Source organism: Chlorocebus sabaeus, chromosome 18 (genome assembly GCF_047675955.1).
Source record: "Chlorocebus sabaeus isolate Y175 chromosome 18, mChlSab1.0.hap1, whole genome shotgun sequence".
Taxonomy (NCBI): Eukaryota; Metazoa; Chordata; class Mammalia; order Primates; family Cercopithecidae; genus Chlorocebus; species Chlorocebus sabaeus.
Genome location: NC_132921.1, coordinates 1,484,224 through 1,504,167, shown reverse-complemented (window position 1 = coordinate 1,504,167; position 19,944 = coordinate 1,484,224). Strand labels below are relative to the sequence as shown.

Below are 19,944 nucleotides of genomic sequence, written 5' to 3'. Positions count from 1 at the left end.
TTGGCTCTGTTACTTGTTTCCTTATCTCTATTGAAGCACTGTTACTGGGTTCATACACATTCACAGTTACTATGTTTTCTTGAATATGCCCTTTTTCATTATTCCTGGTAATATTCTTTGTTGAGACATCTATTTTGTTCTTTACTGTTATAGTAATTCCAGCTTTTTCAAAATTAGCATTTACATGGTATATCTTCCATTAGTTTTTGTTTTATGTATCTTTTTCTTTGATTTTAAAGTGTGTTTCTTAATGTATTAAAGTAGGTACTGCTTTTTTTATTCTGAGAATTGCTGCATTTTTATTGTGTACATTTACTGTAATCATTAATGTGGTTGGGCTGAAGTCAGTCCTTTGACTCCTTAGGTTCGATTTATCCCATTTCTTTCTTTTCTTCATCTTTTGGTGGTGTGTTATGTTTCCATTTAGTTACCATTGTTGGCTAATTAGCTATGTGCGTTAGTTCTGTTTTGTGTCATTATCATGTTTCCAGTGTGTTTTTAACTTATCACAGTCTTTCTGCATGTCACTTACAGTGTAAGAGTCATGCACAGTAGATGTCCATGACTTCCTTCCTATCCTTTGTATTTGTGTCGTCTTCTGCATATTATTAGCCACACAGTGCATTACTGTTTTTGTTTTGTTTAAAGTTGTCAAGCATATTTTAAAGGTAGTAAAAAATGAAAACAGTATTTTCTGTTCACCCATGTGTTTACCTGTTCTGGAACTTCTCTTTCCTCTGTGTTGATCCAAGTTTCCATTTACTGCCAATTTCATTTAGCTCTAAGAACTTCCTTCAACGTGTCTTGTAGTGAAGTCTGCTAATTTTTGTTTGTTTGAAAATTGTCTTTATTTTGCCTTTTTCTTTCTTTCTTTCTTTCTTTTTTTTTTTTTTTTTTGAGACAGAGTGAGACTGTCACAGAGGCTTAAGTGCAGTGGCGCAATCTCAACTCGCTGCAGCCTCCGCCTCCCGGGTTTAAGCAGTTCTCCTGCCTCAGCCTCCTGAGTAGCTGGGATTATAGGCACGTGCCACCACCACGCCTGGCTAAATTTTGTATTTTTTTTAAAGTAGAGAGAGGGTTTCACCATATTGGCCAGGCTGGTCTTGAACTCCTGACCTCAGATGATCCGCCCACCTCGGCCTCCCAAAATCGGGGGTTACAGGTGTGAGCCATCATATGGGGCCTATTTTGCCTTCACTTTTGAAGGATGTCTTAAAGTTTTCATTTGACAGTCTTTCTTTTTTATCTTTGCCTTTCGGAGCTTTTATTTCATCTTATGGCATCCATAGTCCTGAAAAGACGCGTACAGGCATTCTTAGCCTGACTTCTTTATCCTCTGTGCCTTTTTCTGTGGGTATTTTGAAAGCCTTTCCTGTTCTGACTGGCTTTCAGGAATTGAAGTATGATGAGTTTTGTTTTGTCTTACTTGGGTTTGTTGGGCTTCTTGTATCTGGAGTTTCATGGTTTTTATCTAGTTTCAAGATTTTCAGCCTTTATTTTTCTTATCTTTCTGCCCAAACCCCTCTGAGACATGACCAACAGTATTAGTCTAACTACTAATATCAAGTAAGTTAGTCTAACTACTCATATCAAAAAAGAGTAAGAACTTCAGTGACGTGGGAATATTAAGTACTCAGATTCCCACATGCCACTGATGCTCTCTTACTCTTTTTCTCAGCCTTTTTTTCCCTTCTGTAACTCAATTTCGATAGTATCTGTTACTCTGTCATTAAATTCACTAACATTTATCTTTTTTAGTATCTAGTCTTCTGTTAAGCCCACCCAATGAATTTTGTTATTCCGAGTGTTGTAATCTCTGGATGTTCCATATGTTTCTCTCATTTTTGTTTAAATACCTTTTCTGTTCTTTCCTACTGTGTATATAGCTTCATTGGACCATTTCCACGGTTTATAATGCTGAATTCCATGTGTGTTAACTCCTTTATCTCTGTCACTTTTGGGTATGTTTCTATTTAAATTTTTTGGCCCTCGTTATAGACCCATACTTTCCTGCTTCTTTCCATGTCTGGTAATTTTTTATTGTATGCTGAGTATATAAGTGTTATATTTAATGTCTGAGATTTTCATTTCTATCTTTAAAGCATCTTGATCTTTATTAAATTAGTTCAGCAACTTGTGGGTCAACTTGATGTCTTCAAGGCTTGTTCTTAGACTTTGTTAGAGGCCTAGAGGCTCCTTTATTGGAATGCTAATTAATCCTATTTGTACAGCATGTTCCTGCTGGGATCCCTCTGATATCTGCTGAAATCCTTGCTGGTTCACAGGTGCCTCTGAACTCTGACTAGTCAAAACTCAACTCTCTCCAACTCTGTAGTCTCTGCGGGTGGTTGGGGCTGGAACTCTGTGGTTCTCCTTTGGCCAGACGCACTCTTACCCTGTATGCTGTGTGTACTCACATTCAGTAACACTTAGGTAGAACACTCTGCATATTTCTGCAATTCTTTTTCTTCCTTGCCCCTTTTTGAGTATTTTGCAAATGCTAGCTGTCAGTTTCCCTGAATTCTGGTCTCAGTCTCCTAAATTCAGAATAGCTGCCTCCCTCTGCCTGGCTTCTGCCCTGTGAACTGGTCAGTCTCTTTACCTGGGCTTGTGTGGGGCACATGGCTTTGTTTCTCTTCTCCCTGGGGCACTGTATCTAGTGTCTGAAAATAGATACTTTATAAATATTGTCCATTTTCCAGTTGTTTTCATGGGAGGGCAAGTCTCATATTACTTACCACAACATTGCTTGTAGAAGCCCTTGATTAATTTTTAATGAAAAATATTAAGTTCCTTGTGGATGAAACAAACTATGTGACGTTTCAAATTATGATTAAACTAAAACAAACAAACAAACATGTATTTGTTTATTGAGAAATTGCTTGTTGATGGGGATCTCCCTGCTGGGAGGCTTGTGACCGCCCTGCAGAGAGCCTGAATGCCGGCCCTTCTGCCATCTTTAGATGTTCCTGCCCTCTCTGGGGGCTTCCCTTTAAAAAAGTGGTGGATGTCAACTTTGAGTCCTGATTCTAATAGTAATGTGTGCATTGAAAATAATACATAAATCACAAAATAGGAAAAAAAACCCTGCCAGTCTGCAGTGGCTCTCGTGAGCATTTGGTATAAATCCTTTCTGACAGTACCTTCCCCTAGCCACATTCTTGCATGGTTGGATAATGCTGTATATTACTGTTTTTTCCAGTAGAATATTTATTCAACAATATGCTATGGGTCATCCTTTCATGTTAGAAATTGTGTGTCCTTGCAAGTGTTTTATTAGCTGCATAGTTTCTGATAAATTATAGCTTCTGTAACTGGCCTGATATTGGTGAATTTAAAAGTTATTTTGAAATTCTAGATTAAAAAAATAAGCATATTTCAAGAATTTTGGTTATTTGGCCAAAATGCTCTTCAGAAGTCTATGCAACTTATCTACTGTGTATTAATTAATCAATTAATCTTTCACTGTTTTCCAGTCTGATAACTGTAACAATGGTATCCCATTTAAATTTACATTTGGTTAGATTTTAATGTGTGAGGTTGAAGATAATTCTTACCTAAGAAAGTATATTTCTCATGTTTTTATTTTCTAAGTCTGTTCATGTTATCTGCTTAGTTTTCTACTGTGTGTTTTTAAAGTTCTTTGTATGTAAAGTTTGTTAATAACTTTTTATTTTCCAATTTTTCTAAATACTTTTGTTTATAGTTTCTGTTACCCATATAAAAGTTCAGTGTGTTTATATAATGTGACCTACCAATATTTTCTAAATGGTTTCTGCTTTTTGGTTTTATGCTTAGACTATTTCTACTCATGATTATATTTTAAATAATTAGTTTTAAAATAATTCCTGCTTTACATATAAAATCTGATTACCATTTTTGGGGGGAGTTTTTTTTTTTAGTTTAATTAAAGTTAAAAAAAAGCTGTTAGGTGCATCAGTACCATTCGCTGAAGAACTGTTTTGTTAGTTTTTTTATTTTTTCACAAATTTAATATTGTCCCCAAGTGGTTATACAATTCTAACTTTTCAACATCAAGGTATGAGCGTGTCTGTTTCTCCATAACTTTACCCAGTACACATTGCAAATATGTTCTCCAATCTGTTTCTTAACTTCTGGCCTTATAATATCTTTGCCATGTAAATATTTCAAATTTTATTTAGGTAAATATTTATATGTTTTCTTTTACTGTTTATATGTTTTTATTTATGCATTTATAGGCTTTGTCTTGTGCCAGGAGGCTGTTTGCCCACCAATATTCATTTATCATTTTAACCACTTTTAAATGTTTGTCAGTAGCTGGAATTGAAAGGTGAGAGCCAAGTAATTTGCATTTACAGTATTATAATTATTAAAATAGTTCCTACAGTTCCTTCTGATGCACAAAGACCTAGGAGAGGGAAGTTGAATCATGTCACTTAGTATGTGTGGCTAAAGAATTGTTTTAGAGTTAAGGTTAAGTAGATTCTTTATTTTATTTTATTTTTTAATTTCATGTTATGAGCTGAGCAGAATCATGCCTCACTCCAGCCTGCATCTTCTGTGTCATCATTTCCCTCCTCAGCCCTTTCCCATCCTTGCTGTGCTTCCCAGGGTTTTCAACTTGCTTTTCTTTTTTTTTATGTTGTGAAATAAATCTGTTCTATTATCTTATTACTTGACATCTAGCTTATTATTCTCATACTATTTGTTAAGGTAAGTTTTATCATAGAGACATTCTTGCAACCTATTGACTTTCTAATGTAATTGGAACTGATTGCTGGGTTAGTGCTACTGTTTCATGGTTACATATTTCCTCCTTGTGTCCTTTTTCTTGTATACATCCTCAAGTAATCTCTGCAGAACTAAAGTTGGGGATAATATGAGTCCTTAAACGACTGGAGGGGATTTTGGTTGACTGTAACACTTGCACGAAAGCCCCACCCTCTGGGTCCTCCTCCTGAAGAGCCTTCCAAGGATTTTAGGGTCACTGGCAGTAGCCAGCTTGGGAGCAAGTCACACTAAATGATATTTTTCTAGCAGATTTAATTTTGCTAAGGATAGTAGAAAAGAAAGTACAGAATCAAAACACTATGTTAGAAAATATTTGTCTGAAAAAACAGAAAGCCAAAAAATCCAGCCAAGCAAGAATATTGGTGTATGATTCCATTAACATACAATTCTGTGCAAACGATCAGCAGGTGATAGAGGTTAGCAGTGCAGGGATAGGCGGGCTGCAAGGGGGAACGGGGGCACTTTTGTGAATAATGGAAATATTCAGTATCATGAGGTGGTGATGATCACAGGCATACACATATATCAGAACAAAACGGTACACTTTAAATGTGCAGTTTATTGCAGTAAATCACACCTTAATGAAGTAGTTACAGTTTTTCATACTGTTATCTATAACTTTGAGTAGTGCTCTTTGCCATGATTACAGGAAGTGACATTTTATTTTCTTCAATATTATAGGATGTTTTCTTTATTTTTATTAGTGACAGATATACACATATATAAATTCAAAAATATTTACAGAATTAAACAATTCGTACAATGCAACTTTTAAATTTTTGTGGCCAGTACACTTTGATACAGAGTCTGCTTAAGAATTTTAGTGACATAACTATATGGCAAAATGAAAACATTTTAATTTTTGCTGTGACCACACCACCAAAAAGCAGTATATCCTAGGAAAAAAGGAAGTTCAACTGGATATCTGATTCATTAATCAATTTTAAATTTTAGCTTCACATAACTTGGCATGTTAGGTATAGATCTTTTTTCCTTAGAGAGGAAAGCTCTGATTTCATTATGGATACAGGCAAGGCAATTGAGTTTTTCATGTAATAGCTTATGCCCATAATCGTCCCTCATTCTGACATTTGTGTCTCTCGTGGTGTAGATCTGAGGGTCTTCTGTGTTGTGAGCTGTTTGTTGTATCTGAGTTGTGTCACATCAGACTATGTCCATGGTGACAGCCAGGCTAAGTAAACTTAGAGACCTAAGAACTCATCTGGAGGAGCTGAGGACACAGCCAAGAATAACCTTCGTCAATTCTGTTATATTTTCAGGAACTTAATATGATCAGAGGATTAAAATTTCGAGGAGTCATGTAATAATAGCTGTGCTTCAGAGCCTGTAATGGCAGGTGCGGTTTCTTGTGGCTTCATAGCTGTCTAGAGGCACAGTTTTCAGGCGTTGTAGACATTTGGGAAATATGTTTCTGGCTTTTGTGATCAAACAAATTTATTAACAACCACAAGGCCACAGTAATTTTCAATAAATCATGACATGCTGATTTATTTCAAAAGATCCATATAGCAGTAAACAATACCATTTACATTTAATTAGTTTTATTGAACGAAAGGCAATTTTATTTGTAATGAACCACATGTTATGATTAAGGATGTATTTTAATGACCTTTAAGTAATGCGAACAAATGTTGCCCTTGACCTCACAGCAGAGGCTTTCCTCCATTATTGAAAACTTCAGAATGATTTTTAAATTATCGTGAAAAGCTTCGAATGACATTCTCATTATTGTGCCATTTATTCAGTCATTTGATGTCTACTATACTAGATGAAATACATTACTCTAAATGCTGATGTGTGTGTAGAAATGAGCTTGCCAGCCTGTTTTTTATTTTCATGTATCAAAAGGTAGTTTGAGGTATGAAAGTTTCATGTTTTGGAAATTACTGTGGCAGTGTCATATTCAAATGATGAGTGATTCTCAGACTTGCCTTATTGCTGGAATCATTTGGCTGCTTATTAAACATTCTAGTAGAAGTTTCATAATTCTCAAGGTACTAGAGAATATTTCTTTTTGTGTAAACCAGCTTAATTGAAAATAAATTTTTGCTATTAACAGTTCATACATAGTCTAAGCTACTGTAACAGTTGCACTGTGGTAAACTAGTATGTTCAACCTTTAGTCTACCCTTCCTGCAGCCTCTGTTCTTTAGAAATCTGGAAACTAGCCTGCATGTATTTTTCACAGTTTCTTGAAAGGTGTGTGAATTCGCTTTCACGTTGAATGTACTTTCACAGAGCTTGTAAGGCAGGAGTGAGGAGGAGGAATCTTTCTGCCTGTGTGTTCTCTGCTGACAGGTGTTCTCAGGGGTCTGAGCTCCTGCTCCTGCTCTCCAGCTTTAGGGCTTGGGTGGGAGTGCACTGTGTGCATGGTGGTCTCCAAACCATGTGTCTCAGATGTGTTTCTTGCCGTGGTGCTTTCCTTGGATGGATATTTTGGTAGCATTCTGAGAGTAGCTTTGGAGCTACAGTCCTGAGCTTCATCCTTTCATTGATTTGGGAAGCATCTTGTTCTGTGTATGAAATCACTGTCTGCTACACGGTCTAGGCCTAGGCTTCTGTTTCCTGTACTGAAACGTGACTGACACACCTTGAATCAAAACAGATTTTCACCCTCACAACAGCCCAGGTGGGTGGTCAAAGGCTGATCTCTGCTGATACGTGATATGTGGTTTTGCAGGGTGGGTCCCAGTGGCTGCCCCACCTCCACACTGCCCCACAGGGGAGGGGAAGGAAGGGCCTGGTGAGTACTTGGACTCAGAGGGGCACATGTCCTTTCACATGCTTTGCTGGCCAGAATCAGTTATATGGTCCTAACCAGCTGCAAAGAAGGCTGAGAAATGCGTCCTTTAAGTGAGAAGTTGCCTACCCATCTACAGCTCTGAAGTTCTATTTTTCAGAGGAAATGGGGAGAAAGATGGAAGGTGGTCTCTGCCGAGCCATTTCTTCATTTTGTCTTCTGTTGAGTGTCTGATTCCCCCTGTGCTGCTGCTGCATGGAGTGCACAAAACCATTCCAGCAGCTCTCAGAGCCCTGAGAACAGGATGCTCCCTTTAGAATTGTTGTTATAATACGTGTTTTATTAGCATCAGTTATTTCACGTGCATTCTTCAAGGAACTCAAAGCAATTTACACATTTGTATCTTAATGACTCACATAGATTAAAATATAAAAATGAATGAAATGTCAACAGAAAAACAGTAAATATTCTTCTAGAAATGAAAAAGACGGTATCAATTTTAGATGATCAAATATTCTCTGTTAAAGATTTTTTTAAAGTGATTGAGCGTGACATACAACTCTCCAGTCCCTTTAAGAAGAGATCTGGCAGGAAGAGTCCTGTGTAGAAAACATGAGGACGCCCTTTAGCCATGCTATCCCTTGTTTGAAAGGATTATTGGAATGCGTGTGTAGAATCAACAGGGAAGAGAAAGCTCAATACAAATGTAAAAGCCGAGCCCAGAGGAAGTAGATGTTCCAGGAACAGAAGAGAATAAATTCAAATGTCTAATATAGTTTAAGAAATCTGAGAGGATGTTACTAGCAACCTAAATAAAACAAGGTATGAAAAAGGATCATGCGGAAAATAAAAACTCTTAGAAATATATATAGTTGCTGAAATTTTAAAAAAGCAAATAGGAGTGGAAAATGAATTGTTCTGCATCCCTCAGAATACAGGGCAAGATTGGGAAATACAAATTGATGGTTACCAGTTTTAGCTCGGCCCTCAGTGCTCCCTGTAATCCTTGTTAGAAAATAATCAACTGTGGTTCCTCTTATTGATGACAGTACTTCCAGACTTTTCCACTCTCCTTTAATTTCTGATCCAACTGTCTTTTCCTTCACCGGTAAGAGCAGTTTGTCTTAACTTACATGGAAAAAGCATTCTGTCAATTGGAAATTCCTTCATTATCCCATAAATAAAGAACATTACCTCTATTCCCCTGTTTTGCCTGTAATTACACTAAATAATCCTTCTGAGAATAATTATTTTATAACTTTCGACTGATCTTATTTAATTGTGCTTTTTAGAGACCTTGGTAGATGACTAGTTTCTTCTTCTAATCTTTCTCTGTTAGTTTCTTTCTGTTATCCCTTAAGGCCTTCAAGTGTACCTCGGCTTCTCATCTTCCTTTAGATCTTTCTTCAGTATTACCGTAATTGAATATTTTTGGAATACTATTTTATCTCTTGACTTTTTAGCACTTTTTTTTTAGTTTGCAGTATGCTCTTAACTAAAATATGCCTTTAACTAGAGTTTTTAGCTAGTTACAGTATGCCTTTAGAGTTTGCAATATGCCTTTAACTAAAAGTGTATTGTGAAAATTGTACCACTTCACATGAAATATAATAATTTCGTCCTTGAGACCAGGCACGGTGGCTCATGCCTGTAATCCCAGCACTTTGGGAGGCTGAGGTGGGCGGATCACAAGGTCAGGAGTTCGAGACCAGCCTGACCAACATGGTGAAACCCCGTCTTTAATAAAAATATAAAAATTAGCTGGGCATGGTGGCATGCACCTGTCATCCCAGCTACTCAGGAGGCTGAGACCAGAGAATCACTTGAACCCGGGAGGCAGAGATTGCAGTGAGCCAAGATCTTGCTGCTGTACTCCAGCCTGGGTGACAGAGCGAGACTCCATTTAAAAAAAAAAAAAAAAAGAATTTTGTCCTTGAATAGACCTATTTCCCCCACTCACGCTTTGTACTCTACAGTCCCCTTGAACAATACAGGGGTCAAGGGTGCCAATCCCCCATGAAGTCAAAAATCTGTGTGTAAACTTTTAACTGCCCCCAAATTTAACTGTTAATAGCCTACTGTTCACTGGAAACCTTGCTGATAACCTAAACAGTTGATTAACACGTATTTTGGATGTCATATGTATTATATACTGTATCCTTACAGTAAAGTAAGCTAGAAAAAAGAAAATATTATTAAGAAAATCATACTGAACAGAAAATACACTTATAGTACAGTACTGAATTTATTGATGGCACAAGTTGACATCACCTGTTTACAAGGTGCACCGTCTGTCTGAAATGGTGGGCAGCCATAGCTGCAGACTTTAATCCACCACACATGCTGAGCAACTCAGCTTTTTCTTGTAATGTCATGACTTTTGTCTACTTTTTGAGTACATTTCCATCCAGCATCACTAGAGGCACTTCTTACGGGTCCTGTGGTGTTATTCAAGGTTCACACCATGGTATTATGCTAAACACAATGGAAAATATGTGAGCGCCATGAGCAAGCACTCGGTACTGTGATGCATAGGGTCCTGGATTGGAGACGGCTCACACAGATGCATGGGGCCCTGGAGCGGAGACGGCTCACACAGATGCACGGGGTCCTGGAGCGGAGACGGCGGCTCACACAGATGCATGGGGCCCTGGAGCGGAGACGGCTCACACAGATGCACGGGGTCCTGGAGCGGAGACGGCGGCTCACACAGATGCATGGGGCCCTGGAGCGGAGACGGCTCACACAGATGCATGGGGTCCTGGAGCGGAGACGGCTCACACAGATGCACGGGGCCCTGGAGCGGAGATGGCTCACACAGAGGTCAATGGTGCCGCACCACATTTCCAGCGGACCCTCGCACTCACTCCCCGCAGCAACAGCAGAGGGGCTGCGACACCTTTCCGGGAGCACAGTGTGTACTGCACTTAGTTCTGTGCAGTTAGGGTTTGATACTGCATCTTCAGGATCAATTTGCAAGTCACTTGCTGCAGATGTTGTCATGACCTGTGTGTTTAGGTTTTATTTTACTTTTAACTTTTTGTAATAGATTTGTGTATATTTTATAGTTGTAAGTGATACAATAGACTACATCTACATACATTTTATGTTCTCGTGTTATACCTAACTTTAAACATTTAAAAAATATTTCTAGGCTATGTGATGTATCTTCAAGGTTTTTCAGATTATCAACAAATCTCCAAAAGTTTTCTAATAGATTTATTGAAAAAATTTCTTGTATAAGTGTACCTGCACAGTTCCAACCCATGTTGTTCAAGAGCTCACTGTACTTTTTAATATGTACTGTATCTACAAATATCATAAACTGTTCCAGCCCATTTTATTTATATACATACACACACCCCCACACCCATATAGTTTTTTGGCACAGAGTCTTGCTCTGTCACCCAGGCTGGAGTGCAGGTGGTACGATCTCGGCTCACTGCAACCTCTGCCTCCCGGGTTCAACCAGTTCTCCTGCTTTAGCCTCGTGAGTAGCTGGGACTACAGACATGCAGCAGCGTGTGTGGTTAATTTTTGTAGTTTTAGTAGAGACGGGGTTTCTCCATGAGGGCCAGGCTAGTCTCAAACTCCTGACCTCATGTGATCTGCCTGCCTCGGCCTCCCAAAGTGGTGGGATTACAGGCGTGAGCCACCGGGCCTGGCCCATTTTATTTATAGTTTAAGGGAATTAAGATTAAAAATTGGATTTGGGTTTTTTTTTGTTTTGTTAAATATTTACTTAGATATTTACCACTTTTGTTCCTACCATTCCTTCTTGACGATATGAGTTTCTGCCTGATACTGTTTCTTTTCAGCCTAAAGGACCTCTGCTGATATTCCTCTAGTGGATGTCTGCTGGAATGGAGTTCTCATTTTATTTATCTGACAGTGTCTTTATTTCACCTGTATTCTTAAAGAATATTCTTGCTGGATATTGAATTCTTGCTTGACAAGTCTGCTCTCCACACCCTCCACCCCTCACTTTAAATATTTTGTTCCATTGTCTTCCGACTCCATTATTTATGAGAAATCAGTGGTATTTTGATAGTTCTTCTTTTGTGTGTAATGTTATTTTTCTCTAGATATTTTTGAGATTTTTTTTTTTTTTTTTTTTTTTAGCAATTTGACTTTTATTTCTAAATTTTATTTGTCTTTTTAGGGGTTTTCTGGGCTTCCTGAATCTGTACATTTCTGGCTGACAATAAATTTGGCATATTTTTAGTCATTGTTTCTTCAAGTAGTTTTTGTTTTTTCATTCTCTGTCTGTCCACTCATTCTGAACCCCAGTTACATGCATGTTAGACTCCGTGATATTCCCTTTATGGTTCTATGACTGTATTCATGTTCAAAATAATTTTTTCCTATGTCCTTTGGAATCATTATCTCTTGACCCACGTTCAGATTCACCATCGTCTGTAATCTGTTAATCCCATCTGAAGAATTTATTGCAGACATTGCATTTTTTCAGTTTTGGAATTTCTGTGTGCTTCTTTGTTCTTAAATACACTTTCTCTTTCTTTGTTGTGATTTCCTCCTTGTTTACTCGTTAGGAGCATGCTTTTCTTTCAGATGTGCTAAAGCTGCTTTGAAATTCTCCCTTCTTAATTCTGATGTTTGGTCATCTCAGGGCTAGTCTTCACTGATTATGTGCTTTTTTGGGTATGGACCTTGCGTTTTTGTTTCTTCATATGTTTAGAAATTTGGATCATCTCTTCATTTTTTAAAATGATTCATTGTAGAGAGGCAGGATTCAGGGTTCTGTTATGTTCTCCTGAAAGTACTGGTTTTTTGTTTGGTTCTGTTTTAACTGGTAGCTAACTTGACTGAAGTCAAACTCTAGACTCTACCTTTCTGGCATTAGGGAGCTGCTGTGGTGGTCTCGGTTCCATTCTTTTAGTGGATATAGGTTAGGGCATGATAGGTTAGGTGTCAGAATGAGATCATATACACATTCGGCCCCTTCTGAGGCACTCTCCTTTCTGAGCTTCCATTTCTTTCTCACTTTGCAGCTGCTGTAGTCACCCTGATCTCTCACCTCTGCTTCTTCATGTCTGGGAGTCTGGGAGTTTTCTGTTTGAGTTTTAGCAGCCATGACAGAACTTTATACACTCACATGTACAGAATGGAAATCAGAATTGTAGAAATGGCAAACTCTGTGTATTAAAGGGTCATGGGGGGGTGAGTCACAAGACCACCCAAAATTAGATGGTTTGTTAGGAGGGCTCCCAGGACTCAGCATGTGATCCTCCTCCTGGCTGTGATTTATGACAGCAAAAGCATAGAGCACAGTCAGCAGCAAGAAGAGGCACTGGGGTGGCTTCCAGTGGAGACCAGGCTCAGCCTCGCCTCTGGAGACTTTCTGATTTAACCTTTATGTGTAGTCAATGAATGAAGCAACCTAAAGCCTATGTCTTTTCTGCTCCAAAATTAATGGTATGAAAGTAGCTATGATGTGTGTTTCTTGAAAGCTTTCCCATGTGATTTTATAAGTATGCATCATGAGCATGTGGTTCAGACACATGGAACAAGCATGTCCTCATGGCTGTAAGGAAGGCCACGCTTAGCTTATAGTGATCAGTGCCTGCTTGAATGAAAACTTGTAAACAGATCTAGGAATTTATTAAACTGTTTTATAAAACTTATGAGGAATTGTGATGGTTCCTTAATTCCCCCTGAACACTTTGAGGTGACTTCAAGATATTCCTAAACAGGCTCCACCTCTACCATTGGAGCCCCCCCGGCAGGCCCTGGGGCTGCCTGTTGTGAGTGTCTCCTGCATGATTTTGATTCACACCTGCTGTTCAAGGGCACACCCTGTCAAGCTTAAAAATGGTTTCTGTCTTTATCTGACATTGTAATTTATAGTGTTGACACACAAAAATCTAAGAAAATCAGTGATCGCTTTTTGTAAATAATATATGAAAAATATTAATTAGCAAATGAGAAATTTCCAAGTAATTTTACTAAATTATAACATTATAATCAATTCAAATGTTCTGTATTCCAGGACCTTTTTTCTATCAATGCTTATGTTTATGCTCAGAAACCACAAATGGACATTCACAGTTTTGAAGGCACATTTACCAGGGTAAGTTAAACCTGTTGTTCAATACAAATAGAGTTATTGTGTAAGTTAAAAGTAGCAAATCTTTATTTTGAGACAGTAGTTCAGTCAAGAATAAATTCAAATAGAAGTTTCAAACTAGGAAGGGAAAACCTATATAATGTTTGAAGTTCTTAAGTGTACCCATATTTAATATGTCTTTGGGATACATTTAGTACAGTTTTGGGAATTTTTTTAGCATATTTACTAATAAGATCTTTATCTCCTAAAATATTGTGAATCAGTTAAATGAAGTAATTTATTTTCATTTTGACTCAATAGTTGCTATACCATAATATCCACATCATGTCTAGCTTTTTACTGAATTGGGTATTTGTATGTATGTCTGTGAGTCTGTATGTGCATGTTATGTTTCTTTATACACATATGTATATTTCATGCCACACACTTTATATTATTATAGAGTTTTGTTAAAGCTGGAAGAACTTTGCCCCTGACTAATAGGGCTTGAGAGACTCAATAACTCTTTATTTTAACAGCTTATAGCTGATATTATAAATGCTTTATAGTAAGGGATATTAGTACATGACTATAGGTTATTTGTAATTGCTGCAGTTATTTTAACAATACTTTTGTTGGTGAATTCATCTTTTATTTCACTCTTGGTCACATGCAGGGATTGGCAAGCAGTTGTCATCACTTGAAAAAGCATTTTCAGAGCTTATATAATGCGACAGTTAGTGTGCAAACTCTGGGAATGTGAAGTGCGGGCACTGTGAGGTCGTTACAGTCCTGTGGTGCTCTGGGCCTTTTGCAGCTGACTATTTCCATAGGTGCTGCACACAAGCATGCATAAGATGTTCATGGAGGGACAGAGGAGGAAGCAGGTCCTGGTGATAAGTATCATGCAATGAATTCTGAAATAAACTCATATCTTTTTTTTTAACAAAAGTAGTTGTTATGAAAACAGTGTGTTCTTATTAAAGACAACATATGAGAATAAATGTTACAAAAAGGTACCCTTAGTATGATAAATGAAAAGTTATTTATGTAACCACTATTAAGAATTTGAAATATTATTTGCTTTCTTCCTTTCCTTTTCTTTCTCTTTTCTCTAATTTATATTGCTCATCACTTTGAAAAGTTGGAAATGTTTGCTAGACAACGTGTGGAAGTACAAGGAAGTCAGAGAGCAAGTGCGGGTTGGCTGAAAAACCTGGTTCAAAGGGAAGCATATGGCTCAGTATGCAGGTGTGACAAGGGCTGGGTCATACAGGACTAGAAAGATATCCAGGCTTGACCGGAAGAAGCCATTGAAGGATCTTCAGCTTAGAAGAGAAATGATAAATATATTTTTAGAAGATTCATTCATAAGTTCTGATTCCCTTAGGATAATGGTGGCCACTTAATTTTGTTACATACCACATAGCCTTCCAAAATCATACAGGCTAACTATGAGAGTAGAGAGTGTAATCTGTAGCTCATGTTTAGCAGAAATGTGAGACAGAAGATACTGTGAACTTCAATTTACTGTAAGTGGGGAAAATATCCAGAATAACACAGTTAGCTCCAGAGCCAGGATGGTGCAGCAGAAGGAGATTGTCTTGGGATGCTGATATCATGTAGGTTTTGCATTCAGAAGAAAAAGGATTCCTAAGTAGGATAATGCATCCTGTGAATGAATTGGGTAAGCAAAGCTATGGGACATTGAAGGGACTTGTGGAGAAGTACAGATTGGAAGTGACCTTGGGGGAATGTACAGGGGAAAGGGGCACTGGTAAAGAGTTGGTGGCTCTAGGAGGCTTAATTAGGAAGAAAAAGACAAAGTTGACCTTTCTGAAACATGGTAATAGCAATCAGAAGAGTCAGCCCACACCACCCCAAAAGGATGCTCTTCACTGAAGACATTGAACTTCATTGTGCCTGTAGAAGAAGGCACTCTTGGATTAAGAAACAAATTCCACCTCCCATCCTTGGAATAGGATTTCCTATTTGTACAGATTCAAGAAAAACAGCTCTTATTATTATGAATAGAAGAAGGAACCCATTTTGCTGTCTTACCCAGGCTAGAGTGCAGTGGTGTGATCATAACTCATTGCAACCTCAAACTCCTAGGCTCACGCAGTCCTCCTGCCTCAGCCTCCTGAAGTGTTGGGATTATAGACACGAGAGCCATCATGCCTGGGCAAATGTAGTTATCAACAGAAGAAAACAGATAAGTAAGAAGCACATTTTCAATTGATAAAAAATTTCTAAAAACAGGGAAAGGAAAAACCTCAATGCAAAGTAATTCTGTAACAATGCAACAAGCCTGATTTAAATGTAACTAACCAAACGATGGTACTTAGGAAAGAACACTGTAAATCAGACATTTAAAAACACAAGAATCAAAATGGAATAAATTTCTCAAGAATGTAAGAATAAAAGCTTAAGAATAAAACAGGACAGTGTGAATGAGAAGGCTAACTGAACTCAAGAGAACACTGAACGTGAGCATCTGAGAAGGGAGGACTGAATCACAGCATGCTTGTGGGGGATGCACAGTAAGAGATAGGAAGGTTGTAAAGAAAAGAGTCGAGGAAACGAGATGATCAAAGAGGTGAAAAGGACTAGAGGTTGATAGATGTGGAAGAACGGCAAGAAAGACCCGACATGAGAGTCTTGAAACAAAATCATGAAGCGGTTTGAAACATTGACAGCCCAAGTATGTGTTACTAAATACAAGGATGTCTGAGGTACACACTGAAAGGGCCCAGCATGCACGTGAGAAAACTCCAAGACATGTAGCTGCTGTCATGTTTTACATCTACAGGGAAAAATCCTTTGGTCTCCCTGGGAAAATGACTAGCTCCCCACAGTTGGAAAGGGCCAGGTTGGTGTCAGTGTTTTCAGCATGCAGAGCCATACAAGAGCAGGGCAGCCTTTCCAGGGCGCAGGGGAAGAATGTGTGAGTGGAGCGTTTTGCTCCTTCGAGGCTGTCCTGCAAGTGCCAATTCTGTGGAGAGCAGTCTCAAGCTGTCAGGATTCAGAGAGAGTTCTGGACAATACGGAATTCAGGTGTGTGGTACACATGAGCCTTCTGTGAATAATCTCACAGAGGATTAGCTCTGCCCAGCCGATAGATGACCTGGGTGGAAGTTTTATGGTGAGCACTGAAGCTCTAACAGATCTAAGAATAAAACAGTGGAGGGAGGATGGGTGGAAGATGGTACAGTGTATATGAATTGTATATGCTTCCTCAAATCATCAGCTGAAAAGCAGGAAGAGGAGGAGAGGAGAAAACAGAAGGAGCTCATTGGTTGCTACATGGGTGGAAAGGCAGTCAGAGACTTTATTGAAAGCTGACGAGCTCAATAGTAGCTGTCTAAGCAAGGAGAGTAGGGTGAAGGCAGGCTCCTGGGACACTGGGAAAATGGCAGTGACCAGAAAATACACACCTCACCAAAAAATAAATTTGGTTTTAAAAATTAGACAACAGTTTATCAATTCATATGGCTAAAGATGCATAGTACGCAGGCTTTTTCACACAGAAAATTGGATCAGAAAGGCTAAAGGGTTAAGGAAAGATACATCAAGCAAATACAAATAAAAAGGAAGCAGGAGTTGTAGCCTTGGTATTTAACAAGAATACCAGTATAGAATCGAGAAAGCATTTTAGAATGAGGTGGAGAAAGATGCTATAAGATAATAAAGTCCGTCATGGGAAACTTTAACATCTACCTGCAGTGCCTAGTGGGTCAGGTGGACAAGGTAGGAGAGGTATAGAAGAGAGGGCTCAGAACATGAGCAGTGAAATATATCATTTTAAATTTGTATTGAACTTTGTTCCCCAGTAATTTTTATTTCAGCATATATAGGGTGTCACCAAAAGTTGAACATACATTTGTTTGTAAAGAAATTTTTAGTTCTGTAACATAGAACTCATACAGACAATATTCTCTGATCACAGTGCAATAAAATTAATCAGCAGTAACAAAATCAGTGAATGAAACGACTTTCTGCCTGCAAATGTAAATACTATATATTAATTAATTTTTGTATCCAAGGAGAAATATGAACTGAAATTGGAGAATTTCTAAAAAATATTGGTAATGGAGACACTGCATATCAAAATCTGAATCTGGTGGATATGTGTAGAAATAGGAAATTTATAATCTTTATATATAGAGAGAGCAATAAAAATAAAATAGTGAAAATTGATGAATTAAGTATATGAAAAAGTGAACAAAAAGTGTGCAGAGGGAAGAACATATAAAGGTTTATGTTAAGGTCACATAACTGCAAAACCATTCTGTTAGGGTGGGGATTTCAGAGGCCAGTTAATAAATGGAGGTAAGTTTTTAAAAAAATATTATGTGTTAAGTGATACAATATTGATTCAGAGTAACCTGTGATAAGTAAAGGTTGCATACAATAATTCTCAGAGCAACCACTAAAAAAAGAAAGAGGTCAATAGAGGTGATGAAGTTAGATGCTAAAGTGGGATCAACTGGTTTCTTTCCCCTGAAAAAAGATAGGTGCAGGAAACGAAATACCGGGTGTGACAAGTAGAAAACAAAGAGCAAGATGGTTGACTCAGTAATTAAACATCTCTGCAGTTAAAAGGCACAGACTGTCAGGCTGGAGAAAAACGTAGCACCCCCAGTTTGATAGAACTAATAGGCAACATAAAATCTACAAATGGATTTTCCCTTCTGATCTGTAGAATACGGACATGTAGTTTATTAAAACTATAGAATATTAAAATAACATTAGGAAGGCACTTTAGCATATTGACAGATATTATTAAATGCAACAGCTACATAATACACATTTTTCAAAATCTCATGGAACAATCCCAACTATAGTTGAATAGAATACAAGTCTTAGTATATTTTTTAAAAATTGTGATTATATATATACACACACTAATTACAATATGGAATTAGAAATAAATTAAAAGTCTTAAAAATCCTCAGGTATTTGGAAATTAAACTCATAAACCTAAGTTTAAAATTAGATGGTTTAAATCCCCAATTAAATGGCCAGGATTGTCAAGTTGTGTAAAAAAGCAAGATTCAAATATATGGTACCTATAAGAAAACACATTAAAAACACAGGTAAAAATTAAAAAGAAAAATAGATACCGTACCAACACTAATCAAAGCTGGAGTTACTTATAGTAATATCACACAAAGAACATCTCAGAGCATAATGAGAAAAGGGTTTATTATGGAGACAAGCCCTAAACATTTATGCACTAATAACAGAGCTGCAAAATACGGTCATGAATTGCTTAATAGCAGAGTTACATTCTGAGAAGTTAGACCATTTCGTCATTGTGCAAACGTTACGGAGTGCACTTACACAAACCTAGATAGTGTAGCCTGCTACGCACCCAGGCTGTATGGTGTAGTCTGTTGCTCCTGTACTTCAAACTTGTACAGCGTGTTACTGTGTTTAATAATGTGGGCAGTTGTAACACAGTGATAAACATCTGTGTATCTAACCACAGAAAAGGTACAGTAAAAAATGCTGTATAAAAGATGAAGAATTGGTATACCTGTATAGAGTACTAACCACAAGTGGAGTTTCCAGAACTGGAAGTTGGTCTGGGTGAGCCAGTGAGTGAGCAGTGAGTGACTGTGATGGTCTGGACATGACTGCACACTACTGTAGACTTTTTAAACACTGTACATGTAGGCTACACTCAACCTATTTTAAAATGTTTTTCTTAAATAGTAAATTAATCTCAGCTTCCTATAACTTTATCTGTTTTTTTTTTTGTTTTGTTTTTTTGTTTTGTTTTTTTTTGAGACAGTCTCGCTCTGTTGCCCAGGATGGAGTGCAGTGGCACAATCTCAGCTCACTGCAACCTCCACCTCCCAGGTTCAAGTGGTTCTTCTGCCTCAGCCTCCTGAGTAGCTGGGGTTACAGGCATACACTGCCACGCCTGGCCATTTTTTTCTATTTTTAGTAGAGATGGGGTTTCACCATGTTGGTCAGGCTGGTCTCGAACTCCTGAGCTCGTGATCCGCCCGCCTTGGCCTCCCAAAGTGCTGGGATTGCAGGCGTGAGCCACCATGCCCAGCCCTATAACTTTAATTTTAAAAAATACTTTTTACTCTATTAATAACACTTAGCTTAAAACACAAACACATTGTACACCTGTACAAAAATGTTGTCTTTATATACCTAGTCTGTAGTCTTTTTTAGTTTTTAAATTAAGTTTTAAAAATTTTGCTTTTTAAACTGTTTTTGTTAAAAAACAAAGACACGGTTGGGTGTGGTGGCCCAACTAGTTTAACACATAAACTAGTAGCACAGTTGTTTGTTATTTAATATTACGTACTGTATATAATTG

The 19,944-nt window shown here is 37.8% G+C and overlaps 1 protein-coding gene across 9 annotated transcripts in view; it reads left to right on the top strand.

Annotated features, from left to right (window-relative positions):
- The window catches only part of ATP9B (ATPase phospholipid transporting 9B (putative)), a 293,323-nt gene that overhangs the window by 103,846 nt on the left and 169,533 nt on the right, over positions 1 to 19,944 (top strand). For 8 of the 9 annotated variants that reach the window (XM_008013730.3, XM_008013726.3, XM_008013725.3 and 5 more), the window contains one exon: positions 13,545 to 13,625. The exons of the other annotated variant lie outside the window; for it this stretch is intronic. In XM_008013730.3, coding sequence (XP_008011921.1) covers positions 13,545 to 13,625 — 81 coding nt within the window. The remainder of the gene's footprint in view (positions 1 to 13,544; positions 13,626 to 19,944) is intronic. 9 annotated transcript variants of the gene reach the window in all.